Below are 23,959 nucleotides of genomic sequence, written 5' to 3' on the forward strand. Positions count from 1 at the left end.
CTTTCTCTCTCCCTCTCTCTCTCTTTTTTTTCTCTCTCTCTCTCTCTCTCTCTCTCTCTCTCTCTCTCTCTCTCTCTCTCTCTCTCTCTCAAGTTCTCTCTCTCACACACACACACACACACACACACACACACAACTAAACCACACACACTCACGGACTTTTTTATGAGAGGTGTGAGAATATAATATATACATGTAAATCATTAAGGAACATGCTACAGACGACATTATTGCACTAACGGTTTTCCTGCCAGCCTTGGTACTTGTATGTTATAATATTTGTTGGCAAATCCATGACTAGCCTCAGTTGGAAATGGTCAACAACTTCTGCCGTCTAAAAACAAAACAAAAATACGTTTGTTCATAGCATAAACAAAACTTGACTAAATGTAAAAAAGACACTCAAACAACGGCAACAACATACCTGACTACTACTTCATACATACGCATCATTTTCAGTGGAGATACAACTTCTGTGTTAAAATCCCTTGTACAAACAGATGCAGTTGATTCTGTCTATGATGAACATAGTTATTTTCTGGCAGCTCAGGCATACATTTTCTCCTTCAATTTTGTTTTTTGTTTGGGGGGGGGGGGGGGGGGTTCTGTTTTCGTAATTCTTTTCGTTTCATAGTTACTTCCTTTTATTTAGTTATCTATATTTGGCAACAGAAAAATATAGACACAGACGGGGAAACACGTAGTTTTACACTTACACATGGGAGACAAATATGCAACCATTTAAGAAGAAACAAAAAGCAGGGTAGTGTCCCTTTTAATATCTGAAACTATTTCAAATCTTTTCTTTCAGTTTAATTGTAAACATGATAGAATTTGGATATAATTTGTGTTTTATTCAAGATTACTATTTTTGAGAGAAAAAATCGATTGATGTGTTGCCAAGGCCAAAAGAGAACTTTTGAATACGAAAATGATAGTAGAGTTCTAACTTTACATGTTGACGTTTAACAACAAACATGGAAGGCGTGTTGTGGAAATGGACAAACTATCTGTCAGGTATGTTTGTCTGCTTTGCCTTTCTTCTGTCAGTTAAGTTTTGCGATCTAATCTTTTTTTAAACCTGAGTGTTAATGCAGTTAGATGTTAAGTGTGATCATTTATTCAGCGAAGCAGAACAATCACGGTGACAGGAAATGAGCTTTCGTCTGCAATCAGCGTGCCGGTTAACTGTGATTTGGGATGGGTTGCAAACTAACAATTAACTGCAACCTTCTGTGTTTATTGATATACCGTTTTCCAATGAAATGCGTATTCCGTCTATTTGATGATTACACTATTTAGCTCAAAACGACAGTGCCTACTGCTGTACTGATCAGAGATTCAGACAGTACCGTTGAACTCTTGGAGATGAACCGATAAAGACTCCTACTGTGCATTAGTGTATAATTTAGATTCTCATTTCTGTGCAGGATGGCAGCCCCGATGGTTCATCCTGGAATCGGGTGTGCTGTCATACTACAAGTCACAGGAAGATGTAAACAATGGTTGCAAAGGATCCATCAAGATGAATGCCTGTGACATCAAAGGTATGCATATCAAGTCGAGGTCTGTCATTTGACGTCACAATTCTTGCGTATCTGCCAAAGGCAGTCAGGCAGATCAGCGGTGCATGACTGTGGGGTATGCTGTCCATAAACCTTATGTTGGCTCTTTTTGTTAGCACACCTGGCAACTACAGTGGAAGTCCCCCCCCCCCCCCCCCCCCTTTTAATGACCTACAAATCAAATGACAAAATCAGGTCTTAAAATGGAGGAAGTCTTAAAATGAGGGTAAATTTACAGAGGTTATGAATAGAAAGTCTCAGAAAACAGGGTCTTTAAAGGGCGGAAGTTTTAAATAGATTTTTTTTTTAAAAGCGGGGTTCCACTGTATCTATTTTGTCTGCACAGCTGTCTGTGCCTTTACCCACTAGCCCTCCACGTGTCATGCACAGCTGTCTGTGCCTTTACCCACTAGCCCTCCACGTGTCATGCACAGCTGTCTGTGCCTTTACCCACTAGCCCTCCACCTGACATGCACAGCTGTCTGTGCCTTTACCCACTAGCCCTCCACATGTCATGCACAGCTGTCTGTGCCTTTACCCACTAGCCCTCCACGTGACATGCACAGCTGTCTGTGCCTTTACCCACTAGCCCTCCACGTGACATGCACAGCTGTCTGTGCCTTTACCCACTAGCCCTCCACCTGACATGCACAGCTGTCTGTGCCTTTACCCACTAGCCCTCCACGTGACATGCACAGCTGTCTGTGCCTTTACCCACTAGCCCTCCACGTGACATGCACAGCTGTCTGTGCCTTTACCCACTAGCCCTCCACCTGACATGCACAGCTGTCTGTGCCTTTACCCACTAGCCCTCCACGTGACATGCACAGCTGTCTGTGCCTTTACCCACTAGCCCTCCACGTGACATGCACAGCTGTCTGTGCCTTTACCCACTAGCCCTCCACGTGACATGCACAGCTGTCTGTGCCTTTACCCACTAGCCCTCCACGTGTCTGCACAGCTGTCTGTGCCTTTACCCACTAGCCCTCCACGTGACATGCACAGCTGTCTGTGCCTTTACCCACTAGCCCTCCACGGGTCTGCACAGCTGTCTGTGCCTTTACCCACTAGCCCTCCACGTGACATGCAAAAAGTTGCCGCTCAGGTACACAAACAACAGACCAGACCCCGTTTCGTGAAGCGAGTGGGGCGAGGAAGTACCGTTTTATGGGCAAATCTTGCCACGAGGAACGCTAGGATTTGGCATGTGAACGCGAGGTAGCCTTCAACTGGGGTTGCTCACTATGCAAAAAAAAAATGGCGGCCGCGCAGCTGCCAGTCCAATTGGCTGTTCACGACCGTTTACCGACCAGTGCAGATGTCAGATGATCTTTCCGGTATCAACCAATGGTGTTTAATTCTTGCGTAGCTAGCCATCAAAACGTTTCATATATATACACTCTCGCCTCCTACTCCTAGCTCCGCGAGCGGCTAGATGCAAGCAAGTCTCGCCTGAAAGAAACACACGACTGGATCGATAGACCTTCCCATTGCCATGGCTGATGAAATGTAATTCTGAATGATATTAATAACACTGAACTTGCAATGTAGTGTTTTGTTACAGATGAAATGTTTGCAAAACTCATGTATACCGTTGTATTGTTTCTGTGTGCTTGTTGAAGGTTGAGGACCTGTTTGCTTGTCAATGAAAAATTGAAAAAAAATTGATACAGCTGTGACAATGACATGTTCTTTTATAAAGATGATGGGGGGGGGGGGGGGAGGGGGGGGATTATAAATATGAAGTACCGGTGAACTCAATTGTGTAATGAATACAGATCTATGTCAATGATGGAAGCTGCAAGGTCTTCAATTGTTGTGAAGGGAACATGCATGAGTTAATGTTAGTTGTTAGTGTTACGCATGCTGCTGTTATCATTAAATGTCATACGTTAAAAAACAAGAGTTCTGTACTCACCACTACAAGGACATGTCTGATTTGTTTTATTTATTTTATTATTGTTTTTGTGATAGTGCATCCGACAGACAATACTCGTCTTGATCTGATCATTCCGGGAGAACAGCACTACTACGTGAAGGCCGCTCAGCCCCAGGAGCGACAGTCATGGCTCATAGCACTGGGCTCAGCTAAAGCCAAGTACAGTCAGCCGTCTGCACAGGAACCCTCTGCTGGTATTGGTAAGATACACATAGCATCATCATTATAATCATCCTCATCTCATTAATCATCCAAAACTATAAAATGTCCTTGCTCTTGTGGCCCTTCATGCCCGGAGCTCTCATGGTGACCTTGATCTCATTGTTCCTGTTCCATCCTTCCCTGAATAGTACTTCTGCTGTCAGTCTTCAACGTGTGACGTTCTGGGGGGTCGACGGAGGGACGTGGTGGCGGTCTGCTCTCTGGAGGGGACGCTCACTTAGTCTGGCTCCGCGACTTAGCAGTCAATGTCGTTAGTAGGGGGCATAGTAGGTAGTGGGCTGAGTCCGTTAGCTCGGGACAGACCCACTACTGAACACCGTCGAAGTGACTCAGCAGAAGTGCAGTGTCAACTTCCGAGGGTAGCCTACCGCAGCGACCCGACATCCCTCCCTGGAGTGTCTGTAAAATCGACAGGTCTGGCAGCGGAACGAAATTCAGATAGTGGATGGAGCAGCGAATGCAGGGACGGGGCGGCGTGAGAACACCAGAACAAGGAACAGGTGTAAGGACCCCCCCCCCCAAAAAAAAAAAAAATACACTCGCAGAGTAACTGCAAAGGCCTGGCCACATTTGAGGTACAACGGAACCCCCGTTTTAAGACCCCCAAGTGAAGATTTCCTCCTTTTTGAAACACTCATTTGTTGTTGTTAGATGTTCTGTTCATAACCTCTGTAATTTACATCCAATTTAAATGTCCCTCCATTTTACATTTAGTCATGTTTTGACTAAATTTTTTAACATAGAGGGGGAATCGAGACGAGGGTCGTGGTGTGTGTTATATATGAAGTCTTATATCGCGCGCGTATCTCCAGACTCGGCCTCAAGGCGCAGGGATCTATTTATGTGTGTGTGTGTGTGTGTGTGTGTGTGTGTCTGTCTGTCTGTGTGTGTGTGTGTAGAGCGATTCAGAGTAAACTACTGGACCGATCTTTCTGAAATTTTACATGAGAGTTCCTGGGTGTGATATCCCCAGGCATTTTTTTCGATAAATGTCTTTGATGTCGTCATATCTGGCTTTTTGTAAAAGTTGAGGCGGCACTGTCACACCCTCATTTTTCAATAAAATTGATTGAAATTTTGGCCAAGCAATCTTCGACGAAGGCCGGACTTTGGTATTGCATTTCAGCTTGGAGGCTTAAAAATTGATTGATGACTTTGGTCATTAAAAATCTGAAAATTGTAGTTAAAATTATTTTTTTATAAAACGATTCAAAATTACGTTCATCTTATTCTTCATCATTTTCTGATTCCATAAACATATAAATATGTTACATTCGGATTAAAAACAAGCTCTGAAAATTTAAAATATAACAAGAGGCTCACGTAAGAAATCGACAAACAGTAACACAAACTCAATCACTCCGTCACACACACACACACACAGTAAGCATACCGTCGCGATATAACCTTGAACAGTTGAAAACGACGTTAAACACCAAATAAAGAAAGAAAGAAGCAGTGAGCATAAGTGATACGGTGCAAGAGTGCGAGACACTAGATCTAGATCTGTCTGTCTGTAGCCTACTTTTTAGTACTTACAAGGACACGATGGTCAGATCGACACTGCGCTTTCAGTCGACAGCGCTTCCTCGCGCAGACACTGGAAACACGCTGTGCAGATTAACCTGTAGGAAATCTCCTTTGGTATCTTCTTTATCTATTTTTCTGGAGCTACGAAACCGAACAATGTGAAATCATGAGTCGTCTTCTTCGAATCGGCGAACTGCAGCTCGGTGATAACTGTATCTATACCACAATCCTTCACGCGATCTGACCTAACCTTGACCCCTGACCTGGTCTACATACCTCACACGACAAATCAGTCAGCTGTTTTTACTCCCCCAAAACCCCCCACCACCCGTTTTCTTTGGATACACACTTTAACTACATACGTGCCGACGAAATGTTGATCATTGCTTCAATATTTTGAAGCTGTTGCTTGGATAATAACCAGGTAAAATTAGTATTTCGGTGTTTAGTCAAATGTTAAAGTTTCTATCACACACACACACACACACACGCACAGACAGACAAAGTTTATCATCGCATAGGCTACACTTACGTAAGCCAAAAATTATGATTAAAAATAAAATTTTCAAAAATTGATTTAAAAACAATTTCATCTTATTCCTTGTCGGTTCCTGATTCCAAAAACATATAGATATGATATGTTTGGATTAAAAACACGCTCAGAAAGTTAAAACGAAGAGAGGTGCAGTAAAGCGTGCTATGCACCACAGCGCAACCACTACCGCGCTAAACAGGCTCGTCGATTTCACTGCTTTTTGCACGCGCGGCGGACTATGGTCATTGTGAAAAAATGCAGTGCCTTCAGTTTCATTCTGTGAGTTCCACAGCTTGACTAAATGTAGTAATTTTGCCGTACGCGACTTGTTAATACCTGATTTTTTCAGAGGTCGTAAAAGTGGGGTTCCAGTGTTGTACAGTGTGTGAAATTGTAACTGGCCACTAGTTCAGAGTACCAGGCCAGTTAGAACTGCTGTGTGCCGAGTTACGTACATAAAACATAGCTGGCACAAAGTTCTTTAAAATGTTATTGTGTTAGTCTTAGGAGGAGGTAGCCCCAGGAACGACAGACTTGACTCTTTTTCTAGATGTTCGGGCTAAACGGCAGTCGTTTGTCACCTCGATCAGCAGGCATTGATCTAACTACATTTAGTCTTATTTGTTTGTGCGCTGTATGATAATAAGGATATTTTTATGGGTATATCTAAAAGATGGCACTTGAATTTTATGACGCCGGTGAAACCTTCTTTTTGAAGTTCATGTGTATGCACTAGGCGAATATATTTGTCCAACAAAAAGAAAAGAAAAAAAGTCTAATGGATGCAAGTAAAACTATGAAAAACTCCAACAAATGCATCAAGAAGGAAGAAACCCCTTCATTTGTTCAGTTGCAGTAGAACTGCCAGCGGACATCATGCGTACCAAGCGCTCAGAGCTGCGGCTGTACTGCGACCTGCTGATGCAGCAAGTGCACTCCGTCAAGCAGAGCATCACGCAGCCAGCCAAGGCGGGGGAGGGAGAAGGAGAAGGGGGGCAGAAAGCTGTGCCGGATGTGGAGGTGAGCATGTTAACTCCAAGCTTTGAACATGAGATTATTTTCGATCTCCCAGGTCAACTTATGTGCAGAAAGCTGTGCCGGATGTAGAGGTGAGTATGTTAACTCCAAGCTTTGAACATGAGATTATTTTCGATCTCCCAGGTCAACTTATGTGCAGAAAGCTGTGCCGGATGTGGAGGTGAGCATGTTAACTCCAAGCTTTGAACATGAGATTATTTTCGATCTCCCAGGTCAACTTATGTGCAGAAAGCTGCGCCGAATGTGGAGGTGAGCATGTTAACTCCTAGCTTTGAACATGAGATTATTTTCGATCTCCCAGGTCAACTTATGTGCAGAAAGCTGCGCCGAATGTGGAGGTGAGCATGTTAACTCCAAGCTTTGAACATGAGATTATTTTCGATCTCCCAGGTCAACTTATGTGCAGAAAGCTGTGCCGGATGTAGAGGTGAGTATGTTAACTCCAAGCTTTGAACATGAGATTATTTTCGATCTCCCAGGTCAACTTATGTGCAGAAAGCTGTGCCGGATGTGGAGGTGAGCATGTTAACTCCAAGCTTTGAACATGAGATTATTTTCGATCTCCCAGGTCAACTTATGTGCAGAAAGCTGTGCCGGATGTAGAGGTGAGTATGTTAACTCCAAGCTTTGAACATGAGATTATTTTCGATCTCCCAGGTCAACTTATGTGCAGACCTGCTAGTGTCTTATCCCCCTACGTGTGTACACGCAAGCACAAGACCAAGTGCGCACAGAAAAGATCCTGTAATCCATGTCGGAGTTCAGTGGGTTATATAAACTTGAAAATACCCAGCATGCCTCCCCCGAAATTGGCGTATGCTGCCTTAATGGCGGGGTAAAAACGGTCATACACGTGAAAACCCACTCGTGCAAAAAACATGAGTGATCGTGGGAGTTTCAGCCCATGAACGAAGAAGAAGAAGAACAGGTTGTGCAATGTGAAGGTCCTGTGATGATTGATCTGTTAATGATCGACCTCCAATAACAGTACATGCAATGATCCTTGCAGCGACTTTACAAGTAATTTTCTGCTGCAGTAGTTGCCATAATTCACTTCAACTTTTATTTTTAGCTGTGCAGGAATCTTGAAATACCAATGTAAGGGGGGTTGGCGACCAACGTACAAGGAGATTAATTTTTCAAACCTGGTTTGAAACTGAAATCTCCATTCCCATCATATAGGAATGTTCCAATACCATCTGTATATTATAGTCCTGCATATATATATATATCGTAAAGAATATTTCTCCCGTATTGTCTGTTTACAACATGGACTGTGCAAAATTCATGAAATGCAATTAATTCATTACTTCATGAATTTTGGGCTGGGGTAGACATCGGTGCTAATGCGACAAAGCTCAGGTGTGACTAACTCTAGGTAGGATTAGGATTAAGATGCTCTATAAAATAACGATTTGATCTTTTTCTTCAGTGTTTGACGGTTGTGTCACTCATAGTCTGAGACGTGTTTTGTTATGAACTAGCAAGTGAAATGAGTTGCCAATTATTGTTGTTGATTTCTATCGTCAGAAATTAAATGATGCCACCTCTCTGCTGAGCGCAACTTGCGACACGTTCATACATACGCTGGACGATGTGATGAAACTTGTTCAAGACATCACATCCCCCACAGACGTTGCTATGCTGTCTCCAAAGCGAGTTTCCACCTCAACTTCTGTGAGTGACACTTTGTGAGCGTTCCTTTAATTTGTTTTTATCAGTGCTTTGAGTTTGAGCAGGGTTTGAACCCTGGATACATGCGCTTTATAAATATTATGCATTATTAATATCATTATTATCTTTAACACCACAACTGAAAATAACGTTTCATGTTGTTATATATATATATATATATAATTTTCCCTTCTTAATCCTGGCAGGTTATTTTTGACTTTATAACAGAATGGCATCTTCAACTAGTAGTACCCGTCGCGATATAACCTTGAATGGTTGAAAACGACGTTAAACACCAAATGAAGAAAGAAAGAACTAGTAGTACAGCAGTCCCTCTCATGAACGGACACCCTTGGGCCATAGCAAAACTGTCCGTACATTGCAGGTGTCCGGTCACGGGAGGGGTGACCACACCACCCCCTCCCCCATACACTCACACAGACACACAAACAACAGGATTGAGTCTATGCTAATCACTTCTTGTGGCAACTAAACAATAACAATAAACTCCTAATACTTCTTTAAACGTTCTGTAAAAATGATTTGTATGAAAAGTGTTGAAAAGAAGAGATAAAATAAATCCTCAAGGCAGTGAACACACTCGATCACCATGCACTGACATACGAAAGCAGCCACACAAACACAGCACAGAGGAGCGTGTGCAGATGCTTTGCAAGAATAAGCTTGAAAACCAGTTTGAATAAATAGCAGCAGATAGAGCTGCATGTCATAATCAAGTAATTTATTTGTTTCTTGTCTGGCTTTATTGACTGCATGCCGATCATGTGGCATGGCAGTGACTTTTCACTCTTCAGTCGGAAATACACTGTACATAACACAGCTCCCACTCTCCCTCACTAAATGACTAATGCCTACCCCAAGCCGTGACAACTGATGCTTGGAAATTGTGTGGAAGAGTACACCTCTCTATTTCTCTCCAATGCTCTTCCTGCTGACATGCGGTGACACCGGACACCCCACAGAGTTTAGCCAGTTAACCCTCCACCCCCCCCCCCCCTTTCTCTCTCTCACTCCCTCCAGCCATGTACTGTTCGGGGCTGTGGCCAGAGAGGCCAGCTGCACTGTTCACTCAGAGCAAAACCAGTTGACTGTGTCGTAACTTTTGACAAAGCAAGACAACTGAAGGGTTCATAGATTAGGCAACCGACTCACTGGTCAAGGCTGAGGGGAAACAAGAGTATCTTGTCAATGAAAGAGGTTACACACAGACACACGATGGGTACACGTGCACTCAAGTTATCAGTGACTGTCATCACACCATTGCGGCTGTGATCTTTGTACCAAGAGCCGGACTGCTCTGTTATCGATTTTGTTGTGGTGAAAATTTGAGGATGGTCTGTTCGTACATTGGAGGTATGACCTGCTGTTGGGACCGAAAATGAGTGTCCGCGTCCACGTTTTGCAGGTGTCCGTTTAAGGGAGGGCAAATATAGAAGGAAAACACTCCGTGCCGAGCAAATGTGTCCGTACATGTCAGGTGTCCGCTCACGCCGGGGGCCGTACATTGCAGGGACTGCTGTACAGGCGTACCACATCCCAGTTTTAGATCCTTTTTTAAATTCTTGAGTACTGGAATGTTATTTGTGCAGATTTCATGGTCATTTGGAGCATAAGTAAAGCATACATTTATATTATCATAATGTCTTGGTATTATTTGTGGCAGGCATATACGTCTATCTTCTTCTTCTCATAAAACTGACGAAAGCATAGAAGACAGAAAGGGGTAAGGGATGAGCTAAGCCTGTGAACATAGGTAAATCATTGTATTTAGAGACGTTGCATGTTGATATGTTTGGTTATTGTGTCTTTCTGTTATTGAATGACATCGTTATTTATGCTCATTGTATTGCAGTGTGAGACTTTTTTTTCAGGCAGAATCATGATGTTTTATTTTTTCCTCTAACAGAATTCCAGAGTATCCATCTCAAGATCAAATTCTACTGACAAGTAAGCGTTTGTTTTATTTTGTGCTTTAGATTCTTTCACTTTACATTTTGTATGTTCTGAGTCACTTGTTGATGTTTTTGCTGTTTCAAACTGGGGTGTAAACATTAATTCAGCTTTTAAACAGGGGAACGCATGATTATGATTTTTGTTCTGTCTGTGAGAGGTCTAAATTGATGAAAGTTTGCAGTTCTTCAAGTACCTGTTTGTACTTTGTAGTCCAATGGGAAATTAGCAGTCCTCGTCAGCTGTGATGATAGCAAGAATTTATTCTTTGAAAAGTTGTGTTAAAAACTATGCTACTATCAACAGCCTTCTTAATGAAGTGCTATCTATATAAGATATATATAGAGAAGATCAGTCAAGACTCCAGTTGTCTCTTTCCAGGCCAGCAAGGAATCGACAGTCATCAGGTTCTGTAGAAGGAGCCCATCAGGTGAAGCCGCGACAAAGATCTCGAGCCAGCTCTGACGGTTCACACTCTGATGTGTCCCTTTCTGAACATATCAGCAGTTCGTTGCCAAGCAAAGAGGCACAGCTAGCCGGCAACCAATCAGTTTTTAGCAGAGAAACCACGCCCACTTCAAATAGCCAATCACCTGCTGGCAAGGAGGCCACACCCTTGTCAAGTAGCCAACCAGCAGTCAGCAAAATGGGGACAGTGGTAGAACAGAGAATCTCAGAAAATGCGGCGACTGCAGCTGACAAGCCTGTGTCCAACGGTCAGAATGTAGCGCCGGAGGATGCAGACGGGGCTGATGATTTTAAAGACGCCATTGATTCCAGAATACCAACCTTTTTCTCTGTCATGCCTGTCAGGTAAGTCTTGAGAGATTTGCAGCAAATTCCCTCTCCTACTTTTAGATTCCTTAAGAGTCAAGAATCTTTAACCATTGTTTGTCCATCTGGATAAAAATGTTTATCAATAATTCAGAGTCAGGGTAAAATTGATAGTTTTAATTGCTGATTAGCTCAGTGAAGCTTCAGCAGTCTACATGCAGTTATGTTCGCAGATTTTGTGAAGTGTCTGTTCAATCCTGCGCTCCTAACATGAAACCAAGTTTGATAATTGTTCCTCCCTTGAATGAATATCTGAATCTGAATAATATGTTGATGAAACTTAGACAGGCTACACACAGTGGGGTGTGTGTGCCAACTGCTGTTATTTTAGAAAGGCACGCCATTGGCTTACCAGACAGAATTTGTTTGGAGTGTCCACCTTGATTTGTGTTTCAGTGAGCTTATTCCAGTCTATCACTGTACTTGTGAATGTTTTGTTGAGTCAAAAATCAAATGTTACAATAGCTAACCTTACCTTTCTTGTTTTCTGATTCCATCACTTTACAATATAAAGAAGAGTTTATAGACTGGCGTGTGTTCCAGTCAGGAGTGTGAGACGCCTGCTGTTGTTTGTCTAGAATCTGACCATGCTTTTCTGCTTCCTTTTGCTTGAAGAAGTGCTCGGTCGTCAAGGCTGCCACCCCCCGCGGGTTAGGGGGAGTCCCATATTGGTTGGGACGAGAAAGAATTTACCCGATGCTCCCCAGCATGTCGTAAGAGGCGACTAAAGGATTCTTTTTCTCCTTTTACCCTTGTTAAGTGTTTCTTGTATAGAATATAGTCAATTTTTGTAAAGATTTTAGTCAAGCAGTATGTAAGAAATGTTAAGTCCTTTGTACTGGAAACTTGCATTCTCCCAGTAAGGTAATATATTGTACTACGTTGCAAGCTCCTGGAGCAAATTTTTGATTAGTGCTTTTGTGAACAAGAAACAATTGACAAGTGGCTCTATCCCATCTCCCCCCTTCCCCCGTCGCGATGTAACCTTCGTGGTTGAAAACGACGTTAAACATCAAATAAAGAAAGAAAGTCAAGGCTGCCAGATACCAGCCCCTCAAAAAAATAAAAACAACATGAGGCACAAGTTGTGTTCTTTTAGCTCCCTTTCATTTATTTGTTCAAGAAAAATGGTTTGTTAATCACGCTGTGGTTTGTTGCAGTTTTGTGACAGTGCAGGTGTTAGAAGATGGAAACATTCCTGTTCAGCCATTCCTTGATGCATGCAGAGAACTTGTTCCAATCTTTGGTGAGTTTCTTTAACTACTGCCGTTAGTGCATGCAATAACAAGAAGAGCAAACGCTCGATCGAGTCACTTTCGCAGTTCTGAATATTATATGAGGCATCAGATGGACAGGAAGAAATTGCTATTCACAACACAATGAGTCACGTTCACATAAAATTTGAGCCCGGTCACTTTTATAGTTTCCGAGAAAAGCCCAACGTTAAGTTGTGTGTTGCCGAACAGAAAAGGCTAGTTATCTCCCTTGTTTTTCTGATAACGTTCGTAAAAGGCTACAGATGTAAATACTTTGATGTAAAGAATAATCCTACAAAGTTTCAATCACATCCGATGAACTTTGTCAAAGATATAAAATGTCTAATTTTTCCTTTGACGCTGACCTGTGACCTTGAAAAAGGTCAAAGGTCAACGAAACCATCGTTAAAGTGTAGAGGTCATTGGAGGTCACGACTAAACAAAATATGAGCCCGATCGCTTTGATAGTTTCCGAGAAAAGTCCAACGTTAAGGTGGTGTCTACGGACGGCCGGACAGACTAACACTGACCGATTACATAGAGTCACTTTTTCTCAAGTGACTCAAAAATGATGTACTGTACTTTCGGGACTATAAGGCGCAACTTTTTGTCCTCAATTTTGACCCCTGTGCCTTATTGGCCGGTATCGCCTTGTGTATGGCTTAAGAAGAGGACAGATATATCCACATCGCCATACAAAGAAAGAGTACAGTCCTTCTCTAGTGATATGCATGTTTCTGCTTCTGTGACCTGGACAAAGTTTCCTCTCGATCTCTGACATCAAAGGTGTCGTTGTCATAGTTAAAACTTGGTAATTGACCTGGGGTCAGAAGGTCAGCGTCTGTAAACTAGGGCATGCAGTTGGTCTCACCTAAAAATATGGTCATTGACCCGAGGTCACAAGGCCAAACCGCTCTGAGAATGCAGGCTTTCTGATCTCGCCGCACATCGTGAGAAAACGTATTCCCACTCTGTATACTTCCTTTCACTTGCGGCGAATTGTGTGGATTTTTCTCATTGTTCATTTAAAAATGGGGGTTGCATCTTTTATAATGAAGCACCTTATAGTCCAGAAAATACGGTATGACTTCTGATTACGTTTGGAGCTGTTAGTGGTGCTACATTTTGATCTAAAAATATGATTGATTGCATGTGTTTTATTTTGATAAGTGAGGTTTTGACTGTTTGTATGCATAAGATTTTTAGTGGTAAAGTTTAAGCATTCATGTTCTTAATTTATTTATTTTGGTGTTTTGCTTTGTGTCATTTAAATTCTAAGTCAATCATAGTTTGAACTTAAAAAGCTTTTGCTCATTTCCTTATTCAATGAATTTCACGTTGTTGAATTCAAATGCTTTTGCAGATAAGCTCAACAGTACAGCATTTGCTCCTGTGAAAATGGATTTTTCCGGAAACATAAGGGTATGTGCAAGTGTAATGCAATTTTTCTCTCCTGTCTGTTTTTTTTAACAAAAAAAGAAGAAAAGTTGATTTTGCCACCAAGCACAAAATTTGCTGGAGATGATTGTCCTGGTGTAATCGTGTGGTGCTTTATCTCTTTCGACTTCTTGAAATGGATGTAAGGAGCTGAAGTTTCAATTTGTTTTGATTTTGTTTTGTTTTTGTCTGATTAAGGAGAAAAACACACCACTGGCACCAGTTGATCTGTTCTGTAAAAAGCTAGCTATTGTTGGTAATTGTTTCTCGTACAGGTTACAAGCATGGTGCAGATCAGACAATGGTAATATGTGTCAATCCAAAATGAATTATATTTTCTTGGTGGAAGTCAATCCAGTTATCTAGTATCTATGATAAACTGGTTATTGTCTTGATCTGCATGTGTGTGATGAAAAGCACTTGATGTGTGCAATGTGCTGTTATTTGGGGTCACCTGAGTCAATCAGTGAGTCTTTGAGTAAATCAGTGAGTCTTACTACTGAGCAGTGTTTGTCTGTATGGGTGTGTATTGTACAGAAAATCCAGCAGAAGCAGACAAGTGCAATAGCGGGAGGGTCTCCTGGCTACCCCTCTCTACAGGCCATGGTGTTGGCTGAAGTCACCGCCCGGCAAAACATCAACTCTAGCTCTGCTACCGTCGCACTCAGGTGGCTCAAACGGTGAGTGGGGAGAGAAAGGGGGGGGGGGGGGGATAGGACAGGTGAATTGTCGGAGAAAGGGGGAGGGGGGGGATAGGACAGGTAATTGTGCTGTCTGAGGTCACCGCCCGGCAAATCATCAACTCTAGGATCTGCTACCGTCGCACTCAGGTGGCTCAAAAGGTGAGTGGGGGGAGAAAGGGGGGGGGGGGGGGGCAGGCAGGCAGGCAGGCAGGGATAGGACAGGTTATTGTGCTGTTTCAGGTTGCTGCCGGGCAACTCATCAATTCCAGCTCTGCTACTGTCGCTCTCAGGTGGCTCAAAAGGTGTGGGGGGGGGGGGGGGGGGAGAAACGAGGGGGGGGGGGGAGAGGTTATTGTGCTGTCTGATGCCGCATTATAGCTATGATGCAAATCTTGGTTGAATCTTGTGTTGTTGGTATACTTTAGAGAAAGGAGGCGGTTGGTGGTTTCAAAAGAACTAATGGATTTGATAGGGCCATTTTAATGTGCCCTGCTCTTCAAAAATAGGAAATGAAGAGAACATTTAAAAGAGAACTGTCTGTCTGTAAGTTGCATAGCTTTCAAATATTTTATGCAGAGGAAACTGCATTTATTTTGATTTTAGAAATCAAAACTAAAGTGTTTGCTTGTGTCCATTTGCAGGGGTTTGGAATTTATCCGTGAGTTTTTACGTGAGGTGTGCTCTGGGGGTCCTGATCTGTCGGAGTGTGCCAGCAACGCTTACAGTCGTACCCTGAAGAACTACCATGGCTGGGTGGTCAGAGGCGTGTTTGCTGTAAGTGTGTGTCATTGCTACAGAATTAATTGTAGATAAAAGACTTGAAGGCACACTCTCTCCCCTTGGTCACATACCCAAAATGAACAGCCTGGGGGTGCTGTCTGGGCACAGTGGACATTTCTTTGATGAATGGATTTTGAGAATTTAATCCATCTCAAATTCCAGCTCACCACAGTAGCAGTCAGGGTGCTGATTGTTGGTGTGTGTCTAAGTTGAGGGATTGTCTTATCTCATGTAAAAGCCTTGTCAGGTCGGAGACGGTGAGTCGAACTGCTTTTGTGAGAAGGAGTGTAATGCCTTTGAAATGAGTGTGTAGAAGTGTTGAGAGAAGGGTTGAAACACTGTCCAGAAAATGTAATGTACAGAAGTAGCAGACACATAGTAGTAATAGTCAATTAAACTGAAAGTGTGAAGTTATTTTTGCCTGTGCTGTCTTTGTGTTGGTGAGTACCGATTTCTTTTGTTTCTCAACTTTTTTTTTTCACCCACAGTCATCTTGTTGTTTAGATTTTGTTTTTGATACGAAGTTTTGGAAAATGTAGCCATGAACTTTGGTTTTTATGGCAGTGTAAATCCTTTCCATTCCAGGAAGAATGTAGGGTGTGGGCAGAAGGGGTAAGGGGTGGGTGAGGTCACTGGACCTATTTCTACTTCAAGCCATTGGAAGAGTGTATCAATTTGCTTGAATTGCACTGGAAGACATTTCTTCACAAGTGGCATTTAAGGGAAGCTTTATCTCCAGAAAACTGTAAGAGAGTAATGGAGGTGCGGCAAAGTAAAAATAAAAAATTATATTGCTGTGACGGTATGTTTTAATGAAACAAATTTTCATGAAAAAAGTACCTGTCATGTTAAAGACGTGCAGATCTTGGCACAATAAAACCCCTTTTTGATTAGACCCCCTCCCCCCGTTTTGAGACCAACGTTTTTAAGATTTCCTGTTGATTACCTCTGTAAATTTACCTCCATTTTAAGACTCCCTCCCTTTCAAGACCTGATTATCTCAGATTTTGGAGGGGGGGGGGGGGGGTCCACTGTACTGAAAAAAAGTTCTACCCATTGACAGAAAGTGACTTTTGTCTGTACAGGTGGCAGTGAAGGCGTTGCCGTACCGCAGTGAGTTTTTACGACATCTTGCGGAGGGCGAGTGTGACACGGAGAGTCAGCATTATGTGCACTCCCTGATGAACGACATGGAGGTCTTTCTCAAGCACATGAACGCAGTCATCCTCGTCATCGATGACTTCTACTCACACCACCAGCTGGACATTCAGGAACAAGTATAGGGGGGACAGAGAGAGACAGACAAGACAGACAAGACAGAACAGATAGACAGACAGTGTGTGTGTGTGTGTGTGTGTGTGTGTTTGTGTGTGATGAAGAACTGATTGATTGATTGATTGGTGGTAGTAATTGAACGATTGACTAACTGGGAAACTGTTCTGTTGATGCATTGAACAGTTCATCGGTTATGGGCCCAAATTTACCCAAAGTATTCATAGCTTTTACTTTTAGGAGGAGTAAAAACACAGTCTACATTCAGAAAATCTGGTTAGTATTAGCCGCTCAGTACCAATAAAGCTTGCTAGGTATTGTTATCTCCCCTCCAGTCAAGAATATGTGGAAACATGACATACTGCCTGTATTTGATGTGTGTTGGACATATGGTCAAATGAACATCATTTATGGGATGAAAGGAAACTTTTGAGAAGCATTTCTGCAGATACAAACTGGATGGGAGCACTTTTGTTTTTCAGATTAGAGAAACATTCCCCTGTTTACTGTTTGTTTTTCCATACTCTGAAAGGGTATTGGTCACAAAACTCATTTTTGAAAGATCTCAAAAGAAACAATGGGACTTAAGCGCTCTAAATATAGCTGACATGTGCAACAAGAGTAAGTTGCTAAGTGAGAGGTTTTTATATACGGAACCAATTTCGAGGTGCCTGAGAGAATAGCAGGCATTGAAATGAACAAGCGACTTTCATCCTACTGTTTTATCATCATTAGTCCACAGAATAATATTATATAGATGAAGCAGATGAGTGAGATTTAAAATGAAATAAACAGTGTTTGCAAATAATTCTGTCTGGTTATGATAGGTTGTGAAAGAGTTGCTTTTCCTTGGAAACATTGAGGCAAATAAACCCATGTGACACTGGAGTCAAGCGATCAACTGTAATCAGGTGAAAATAAATTACAATCTGGTGGTTTTTTTGCTCTTTGTGTTGAAAAGTATGCACATCAGAGCTGATAGTTCAATGCCGATGAGATCGCGTGCCTCAGTGCACAGATCACTGACCACGAGTATATAAACACACCTCTCGCTGGTGTTTGGCCTACAATGTCACCAGGGTTTGTTCACCTCAGTGTTTCCAACGAAATGCAACTTTCCACAACCCATAAAAACCGAACAGTTATTTCCGGAATTCATCTACTGAAGAAGAAAAATGACAAAGCTGAGAAACGCCTGAATATTCATTCCAAGCCGTTTCATAAACGTGTGTCTCATTACATTTAGTCAAGTTTTGTTTTATTTGTGCCATGTTCATTTCCTACTTAGGCCAACAAAAAAAAATTGTCTGTTTAGGGTAACATGACCAAAAAAAGTAGGGTCGGTAGGTAGGTAAATTTTTTTTGTTTTTTTTGTTTTTTTGTTGTGTAAATGCTATGTTGGCTGAACATTCACTTCTTATATTTGATGAATACATGTTTCAAAACTAACGTATAAATAAAACAGAGAGAAAGGGAGAGAAAGAAACGCCAAATGTCTCTTTTTAGCATTTTTACCTCTTTTTTTTTCTTTTTTTTTTTTTGAAATCAAAAAAAAGTTTTTGGGTCGGCGCCAAATCGATAGGGTCGGTCGGGTTACCCTAAACAGACAATTTGGTTTTTTTGGCCTTAAGATTGCACTTTGTACTGGCAGTCATCAATTGAGGATGTTTGGAACCAACTCTGTGGGGGTTGTTATGAACTTTGGAAAAGGTGGAATAAGCATTGATCAGTGGTGGTAAGCATCACAGTGAAAAATGAACAGTGGTGTGCCGTGTATGTACTTGAAAGTGTGCAAGGATGGATGAACCGAATCTTGCATTCCTTAAATTATTTGAGTATTTCAAGTCAAGTTAAATTACTCGGTAAAATCAGATCTTTTTAACTCTCTTTCTTCTTTTATGGATGTGTTTGTGTGTGTGTGTGTGTGTGTGTGTGTGTATGTGTGGGTGTTTGTGTGTGTGTTTGTGTGTGTGTATGTGTGTGTGTATGTGTGTGTGTGGGTTTGTGTGTGTGTGTGTGTGTGTGTGTGTGTGTGTGTGTGTGAGATATTGGTTGGCTGACTGTGTTGTGATCTGTGCCTTTGTTTTTTTCTTCTCTTTCTCCACTTTCAAGTTTGGGCATATTGTCTTTGCAATATTTATTGCTTTGTTCTCTTATATTGACTTGGCAACTATAGGAATGGGTATGTAAATGTATGAATCATACCTTATGCATGTTACTAATATGGGGTTGATTTATGCGGGTAGGTGCATGTAAATATATTTTATTTGATTTTACTTAACAGCTGGGGAACTATCACTTAAGCAGTTATATGCTTTGTTGTTTTTGTGTTGCTTATATAGTATCAAGTGTTGACTAGTATGTGATACATGTACATGTATTATTTAAACAAAATGTACAGATGGCAATTGTACTTTATTGTATTGGTTACTTTGAGTGGTCACAGGAAAAAAAGGAAAAAACTCACTATTGATCCGCCTGAAAGTGTTCAGTTAGAAAATAGGCACATACCTTATATTTGTTTCATTGTATCAGAAGACCATGGAGAGATTAGATACTGAGATGAATAATTTTATTTGTGGCTTTTGATTGCTGAGTGCATAGCCTAGTGGTTAGGACATCAGTCTTCTGTGTGAAAGGTTCTGAGTTCGAATCCCAGCCGCTCCTGGTGGGTTAAGGGTGGAGATTTTTCTGATCTCCCAGGTCAACTTATGTGCAGACCTGCCTGTCCCTTATCCCCCTTTGTGTGTACACCCAAGCACAAGACCAAGTGTGCATGGAAAAGATCCTGTAATCCATATCAGTGCGGTGGGTCATTTAGGAAAGCTCCCAGCATGCATCTCTCGGAATCCGAGTATGACTGCCTAAATGGAGTGGGGAAAAAAACGTCCATACATGTAAAAATGCCCATTCATGCGTATGAGTGTATGTGGGAGTTGCAGCCCACGAATGTAGAAAAAGAAGAGGATAGAGATAGCTGTAGTTTTTAGGCCTAGGGTACCTTCCTTATGTGTAACCTATCAGTATCATGGATACCATCACAGGTCTGTCCAGCACTTAACACCAGATAAGATCATCTTGCCACGGAGACATTTACCAAAAGTCAACAACAGCCTGGCAGAGGGGACATTTTTAGTGGAAAAAACTAAATCCCAAACGATTTTGGCAAAGTTGAAATGGGTGTCGGTTTAAAAATGAATTCTTCGAAAAATTCCTATTCTGCGCAGAAAGCAATTTCTAGGCTGTACATTTTTTGGTATGGTGTGTAAGGGGAAGAATGATCTTACCCTATGTTAAAGCTGGGATGGGTATTTGCTGGGTTACATGAAGGTTAAAATCAAAAGAAACCGGCACGGTTGGTCTAGTGGTAAGGCGTCCACCCCGTTATCGGGAGGTCGTGGGTTCGAACCCCGGCCAGGTCATACCTAAGACTTTAAAATTGGCAATCTAGTGGCTGCTCCGCCTGGCGTCTGGGGTAAGTGCTAGGACTGGTTGGTCCGGTGTCAGAATAATGTGACTGGGTGAGACATGAAGCCTGTGCTGCGACTTCTGTCTTGTGTGTGGCGCACGTTATATGTCAAAGCAGCACCGCCCTGATATGGCCCTTCGTGGTCGGCTGGGCGTTAAGCAAACAAACAAACAAACCCTATGTTAAAGCTGGGATGGATATTTGCTGGGTTACATGAAGGTTAACATCAAAAGAAAGGTGCCTTTAACATTTGTTTGCATTTCCTATAGTGGACATTTTCATGATACATGTTGTGTTAAGCATTAATTAGTAACTAGCTATTTGAATATTATCTGGTTACAACTGTTTTAAATTTTGTTTGCTTTTGTAAAATACAGACATTTCTTGTGCCATTCCATTGTGTGTTTGTGTTGCAGCTTATCGTCCATTCCAAATCAACATGGTGCATGTATCACCGCACTCGAGCAAACAAGCCAACTTATTAACAGCCATTAATATCATAAACACTGAAGCAACAGACTCTGTGCAGATTCAAAACTTGTAACTTGCCGGAATTCCATCATAATACAGTGGAACCCCCATTTTAAGACCTCAAAACATCTGACAAAATGAGGTCTTAAAAAGGAGGGGGTCTTAAAATGGGGGTAAATTGACAGAGGTTTAATGAACAGAATGTCTGAGAAAACAGGGTCTTAAAAGGGAGGGAGTCTTTAATCGGGGGGGGGGGGGGGGTAGGTGTCTTAAAAGGGGGGTTCCACTGTATGACAAACTCCAGGCTGAAGACTGCAAGAATTTATTGTCCTTACCTTGGATAAGAAAAGCTTTTTTGATTGCGAAAATGGTTTAGACTGCAGTGTTTGGGCTGATATTGCTAGCTTGTAACAGACTATGATATGGTCCCTGCACAATAACCTGCTCTTGAAAACTTTAGCAGGTAACTCGGTCACATATGATTTGCTTAGATTTTTTTTCTTTTCTAGCAGAATCAGCTGCTTGAATATTTGACTTTTCCAATTGTATTTGAAGGAGGAAAGACTCATTTGACCTGTTTGAACAAGAGCAGAACTCAAACAGTATTTTTGATGCACACAGCTCGGGAACATTTCACCAACATGGCTGAGTATTTAAGATTTTGTTCAATTCTTGAGACAGTCGTTATTGCTACTTACTGTTAAGATTAATAACCAAAGATTATTGATAATGAATGTCTCTGCAAAGGGAAGTTATTATTACTACATGACTGCTTTTTGCTGGAGGTGTTTCAATGTAGTAAAGAGTAAACAGGGAGATACAAAAAGACAGTACGTATGATTTAAAACCATGAGAAATGGTATTCAAGGCCAAATAAAAAAAAATGTCTGTTTCTGGTCACCCGACCGACCCTAAATTTTGGCGCCGACCCTATAACTTTTTTTTTCCAAACTCAAAATTTTTTTTTTTTTTTGGTGGTGGTAAAGGACAGGGTGAGAAAATGAACAACAAAAACGTGTGAAAACGAAAGTCCGCTGACGATTTGTAAATGTGTTGAGTGTCTTGTCTCTATGGGGCAGGGATATAGCTCAGTTGGTATCGCGCTGGATTTGTATTCAGTTTGCCGCTGTCAGCGTGAGTTCGATCCCAGGTTCGGCGGAAATTTATTTCAGAGTCAACTTTGTGTGCAGACTCTCTTCGGTGTCCGAACCCTCCCCCCGTGTACACTACATTGGGTGTGCACGTTAAAGATCCCACGATTGACAAAAGGGTCTTTCCTGGCAAAATTGCTTAGGCACAGTTAATAATTGTCTACCTATACCCGTGTGACTTGGAATAATAGGCCGTGAAAGGTAAATATGCGCCGAAATGGCTGCAATCTACTGGCCGTATAAAATTTCATCTCACACGGCATCACTGCAGAGCGCCTAGAACTGTACCCACGGAATATGCGCGATATAAGCGTCATTGATTGATTGATTGATATGTATAGTGAATCCAGTCTCTTTGCGCAATTTTTAAAGTTAGTTTTATTGGTCTACATTTGGGGTTTAAAAAAAAAAAAATCCCTACCTACCGACCCTATTTTTTTTTAGCCATGTTACCAGAAACAGACAATTTTTTTTTTTGGACCTAATCATAAAAATGGGGCCTTGTGGCTCACTTGGTAGAGCTCTGGGCTTGTGATCCTTGATTCAGAGGTTCAAATCTAAGCTGGGATGGTTCAACTTTATGTGATGACTCAAAAACGGTATCCATATCCAATGGGTGTGTCATGGCAGTAGCACGTAAAAGACCTTGGTCATTGTACCAGAAGAGCATGTGGCTAATTATGCCTAAACACGCACACACCTGGTAGCATGACACTAATTACTGCTAGCTTCCCACTAGGAGGGAACTACCTGAATTTCCAACAATGGGATTATAAAGTTAATCAAATATCAAATGAAAAAATGTACCGGGTATTGAAGATAAATGATTGTTCATTAGCAAATCTTCTGACATTGCCATAATAATATCACACACCTGAAATCATACTCTTTTAATCATATGTGATCTGCAATAGATTATTAACTGTCATCGAACAGATAATTTTTATGTATGAGAAAACTGCATTTAACAAACAAATATGTCATGAATGTGGGGTCACAATACAGACAATATTACAAAATGTCATTTTCTGTGAGCTGTTGTGATTTCAAATGTCTACTATATTAGCGTTTGGTGTTTAAACTTATGCTTTGTGTAAGCATGTACAAAGTGTAGATTTCAGGATTTCCCTTGAGAAGGGCATGTCTGTATATTTCCTTCCCTGGGGAAATGGTGAAGAATTGTTGAATAGTTTTGCCATTGTGATTTCTTCTTTATAGTCTGAAAACGGTTGTCAGACAATATTAGAATATGTGGAAAAAGAGATATGAAAAGGAATGTACACTGGTTTTTGCTTTTGTGTGTGTGTGTGTGTGTGTGTGGGTGTGTGTGTGTGTGTGTGTGTCTCTCTCTCTCTCTCTCTCTCTCTCTCTCTCTCTCTCTCTCTCTCTCTCTCTCTCTCTCTCTCTCTCTCTCTCTCTCGTGCGCGCACGCACGCAGACAGGCACATCCAAGTCTGTATGATTTTTAACATAGATCCAAATGCTTCTATTATTCAACTAAAGTACGTGGCAATACTTCTATACATTAATATGAGCGCATTGCAGTTTCTGCATAAATCCACATAATTGCAGCACATATCCTAGTGTCCTTGTTGATTGTGCTACTGAGCATTCTAACGAATAAGCCCCATACAACTGCTTGGGGAAAAAGTTACAAGCCGCCAGGGCAGGTTCAACTATACCCCGGATATAAAAGAGCGATAAAGTAATTAAGTAGTGTAAGCCTACATATCCTTTAATCATAGAAGCTTGTATCAAAGCACCGGTCACACAATAATAAGGATAAATGATCGAGTGATAATGCAAATGTCCACAAATCGACCGGCGCTTTGACGCAAGCTCCTGTGGTTTTAATGGCAATGATCGACACGAAGTGTTGAAAAACACGTGACGCATGAAGTCTCTCAGGAGATAGAATAGGTCACGGTATAATATATCATTCTTTTATGATGATTGATACCTCTAGTTTTAAGCGACAGAAAGAGAAAGAGATCATAGCATTATAGCCTTTACTAATGTTTAATGGGAATGACTGGACATGTTGAATTGAAGCATGAGCTGCACAAAGTTTCACAACAGTGACTGTGGGTCACGATAAGCATTACTCTTTTATAATGATTGATACCTTGTAG

The 23,959-nt window shown here is 41.6% G+C and overlaps 1 protein-coding gene across 1 annotated transcript; it reads left to right on the plus strand.

Annotated features, from left to right (window-relative positions):
- Nucleotides 1-969: 969 nt before the first annotated feature.
- On the plus strand, nt 970-18,618 carry LOC138960045 (pleckstrin homology domain-containing family A member 8-like). The gene is made up of 12 exons (XM_070331765.1): nt 970-1,017; nt 1,431-1,547; nt 3,540-3,704; nt 6,642-6,811; nt 8,360-8,506; nt 10,431-10,471; nt 10,856-11,287; nt 12,469-12,554; nt 13,928-13,986; nt 14,539-14,681; nt 15,326-15,458; nt 16,550-18,618. The coding sequence occupies exons 1-12, from the start codon at nt 978-980 to the stop codon at nt 16,745-16,747; spliced, it is 1,731 nt and encodes a 576-aa protein (XP_070187866.1). The 5' UTR covers nt 970-977; the 3' UTR covers nt 16,748-18,618.
- The last annotated feature ends 5,341 nt before the right edge of the window (nt 18,619-23,959 follow it).

Source organism: Littorina saxatilis, linkage group LG2 (assembly GCF_037325665.1).
Source record: "Littorina saxatilis isolate snail1 linkage group LG2, US_GU_Lsax_2.0, whole genome shotgun sequence".
Taxonomy (NCBI): Eukaryota; Metazoa; Mollusca; class Gastropoda; order Littorinimorpha; family Littorinidae; genus Littorina; species Littorina saxatilis.

Bases quoted from the DNA above. Each gene is read 5' to 3' on its own strand.
- LOC138960045 (XM_070331765.1), top strand. From the start codon at position 978: ATGGAAGGCGTGTTGTGGAAATGGACAAACTATCTGTCAG. The intron at 1,018-1,430 runs GTATGTTTGTCT...ATTTCTGTGCAG, and splicing joins ATGGACAAACTATCTGTCAG to GATGGCAGCCCCGATGGTTC. The intron at 15,459-16,549 runs GTAAGTGTGTGT...TTGTCTGTACAG, and splicing joins TGGTCAGAGGCGTGTTTGCT to GTGGCAGTGAAGGCGTTGCC.